General features: G+C 53.3%; 1 protein-coding gene across 1 annotated transcript in view; it reads right to left on the minus strand.

Annotated features, from left to right (window-relative positions):
* Nucleotides 1-1,151: 1,151 nt before the first annotated feature.
* Nucleotides 1,152-2,754, minus strand: part of ASNA1 (arsA arsenite transporter, ATP-binding, homolog 1 (bacterial)) — a 7,811-nt gene continuing 6,208 nt past the window's right edge. Inside the window, exons 5-7 of the mRNA XM_006900800.1 lie at nt 2,106-2,213; nt 1,832-2,029; nt 1,152-1,503 (exon numbers count right to left, since the gene is read on the minus strand). Coding sequence (XP_006900862.1) covers nt 1,372-1,503; nt 1,832-2,029; nt 2,106-2,213 — 438 coding nt within the window. The 3' untranslated portion in view covers nt 1,152-1,371. The remainder of the gene's footprint in view (nt 1,504-1,831; nt 2,030-2,105; nt 2,214-2,754) is intronic.

Consider the following 2,754-nt stretch of genomic DNA (forward strand, 5'->3'; position numbering starts at 1 on the left):
CCCTATGATTTATTTTCATAATCACCGAGTATGATTACTCTACTCTGATTACATCCCTACCCCTACTGACAACTAGACCCCTGTGGGACTGGGGGCAAGCTGCCCTGACTAGTACACACACTTAACAGTGAACAGCCAGTCCTTGGTGGGTATATACTGCTCTTAGAGCAGTAGTACATCATCTCATCAAATCCTAACAAGCAGATTTATGAAAAGTGGCGTTCAGGGAAGGAAAGGTCAGGCTGGGGACATCCACAGCTTGTCAGTCATACAGCTGGGTTCTCAAGCCTGGCAGTGTAGTCTGGAATTTGGGGTCCCTGCCACCAGGGTGCACCATCATGCATTTATGTGCCAGTCCAACACGCCACACCTGCTTAAAGACTCCCAGAAATAGGGGGACACGTCTAGGCTCGTGGCTGGGCTCCCCTTGCACACACACCCTGGCACACCCAACACCTCATGGCTCATGTGTGTCCTCAGACATTGTCTTTCCCCTACAACTAATTTCAACTTGGATCCTGCAATTTCCCAAGGTCATGGGTCTACAGGTATGGCTTAAACACAGGTGCCTTCCTGGGTAGACCGACTTGGTGGACTTGATGACTCCACGCTATGGCTCTCCTAATGTCCCCATTTTAGGAACGAGGGGCGGAAGCTCAGATGCAGCACATGGAATTCCAGGGACCTCAGCCAGAGTCCTCTGCCAACCTGCTCCTAGTCATTCCCTGCACAGGCCCGTGTGGGAGGCTAGTGCTCCTCTGTGGAGCAGGAATTGAGGGGGTGGTACGTGGGTGGAGACTGTTAATCCCCAGTCTGGCAAAACCCAGCCTCTGCCCAGGGTGCCCATTAATTCCCAAACCAAACAACAGGCCATGCTGGGCCTCCACTGGCCTAATCCGCTCTTACCAGCCTGGGGCCATCAGAGGGGGCACTTGGTTCCCACGATTCGTGCCTCTTCAGATTTAGGCAGATGCCCCTTCCTCTGCCTAAGAGCCCACAGCCCTAGCAGGGACACCTTTCTGTCCTCTTACTTGATGCCCTCTTCTCCAGAAGGTCACAGCACAGCATATATGCATTCTAGGTCTCTGATGAGAACGCAGCTGTGTGGAGGTGTCACCCCCCCGCCCCGCCCCAACACAGCAACATCCACAGCAGTTCAAGAACCTTTATTAAGGGGCAAGAGGTGGGGAGAGGTGAGGGAGCAGTTGTAGCCCCCAGCCCCACCAGGGGGAACAGGCCCCCCCTCCCTACCCCCTGTCCCTCCCCCCAGTGCCCCCCACTGCACCATGGGGGGAACTTTGTGCAAACACTGCCCTGGGGTAGGGCTGTAGGGTGGGCATGAAATGTCAGCAGCTGGGGCAGGCAGCGGTGCTACTGGGTGCTGGGGGGCTTGTACGGTTCTAGGAGGAGGGCGGAGAAAGTGTTGACCTTGTCTGCCCCCCGCACTTCATGGGGCAACAGTGGCAGTTTCACGATGTGGAAATCTTCATAGAGGTCTTCCATCTGTGGCCAGAGTAGAAAGCAGCCGTCAGGGGTCAGGGTCTGGGTAGTGGAGTAGGTGGCATCCCAGAGTGAGGGGGGGAATATGGGCAGGGATTCCGGGGTCAGAGGTGATGGAGGGTCAGATATGACTGTACTGAATCTCCCACCCACCAGGACATGCCTTTTACAGCCACTAAGGGTCAAAATAAGGACAAAGGGTCCAAACTGGGGTGAGGGTGAAGGGTGTAAAGTTGGGACAAAGGGTCAGTGTGTGAAACAAAAGCTCAGAGAAGACGGTAGAGGGTCAGAAGCATGAGGGCCAAATACAGTGCTGGGTGGGCAGGCGCACCTGGTCCAGGTACTTGGCCTGGATCTTGTGGCGAGCCTCACACATCTTGCAGGGCTTCTCAGGGTCCGGAAAGACAAGCTGGTTGACGATGATATTGTGTGTGTCTATCTTGCACTTGGCCAGCTCCTGAATCAGCCGCTCCGTCTCGTACAGGGACAGAAACTCTGCGATGCACACGCAGATGAAGGTGGTCTGCTCCTGCAAACACAAGACAGGCTGATGAGGGGTGGGGTCTGTGCCCCAGCCCTCACTGCCCACCTGGCCTCTGACTTACGGGATCCTTGAACTGCTCGCTGACGGATCGGATGACGGGCAGTGTCTCCTCCAGCTTGGAGGCGAGCTGGTCTGCGTTCATGTCACCCAGGCCCAGCATGTTGCACATCTGTGGAGGACATGGGAAGACTCATGGCTTATCTGGGAGCCCATTACACATTAAAGAGAATAGGGGTCCACACCCATATTTACTGTGGCTTTGTTCACAATAGCAAAGAGCTGGAAACAACCCAAGTGCCCATCAACAAACAAATGGATAGAGAAGCCCTGCTGTATTCACACAATGGAACACTATGCAGCATTTAAAAACAAGGAACTCATGAAATACTATGTTAAGTGGATGACCCTGCAGGACATTATGCTGAGTGAAATATCTCAGTCACAAAAGGACAAATATTGCATAGGGCCACTGTTGTAAAACGAGATTGACATTGGGGTTGAGGGAAGACTGAGAAGGAGGGGAGGAATGATGACTGCATTGCAACAGATGAGGGAGAGAACTGTTTAAAAGGGATATGTTGTTGTTTGTTATTATGTGACGTCGAGTCACTTGCGGCTCATAGCAACCCTATGTACAACAGCCCTAAACTCTGCTCTGTCCTGTGCCAATTGCACTGTCTGACACTCCCATCCCAATTACCCCAGTCACT

This window comes from Elephantulus edwardii, unplaced genomic scaffold, assembly GCF_000299155.1.
Source record: "Elephantulus edwardii isolate Elephantulus edwardi_28Jun2011 unplaced genomic scaffold, EleEdw1.0 scaffold00296, whole genome shotgun sequence".
Lineage (NCBI taxonomy): Eukaryota > Metazoa > Chordata > Mammalia > Macroscelidea > Macroscelididae > Elephantulus > Elephantulus edwardii.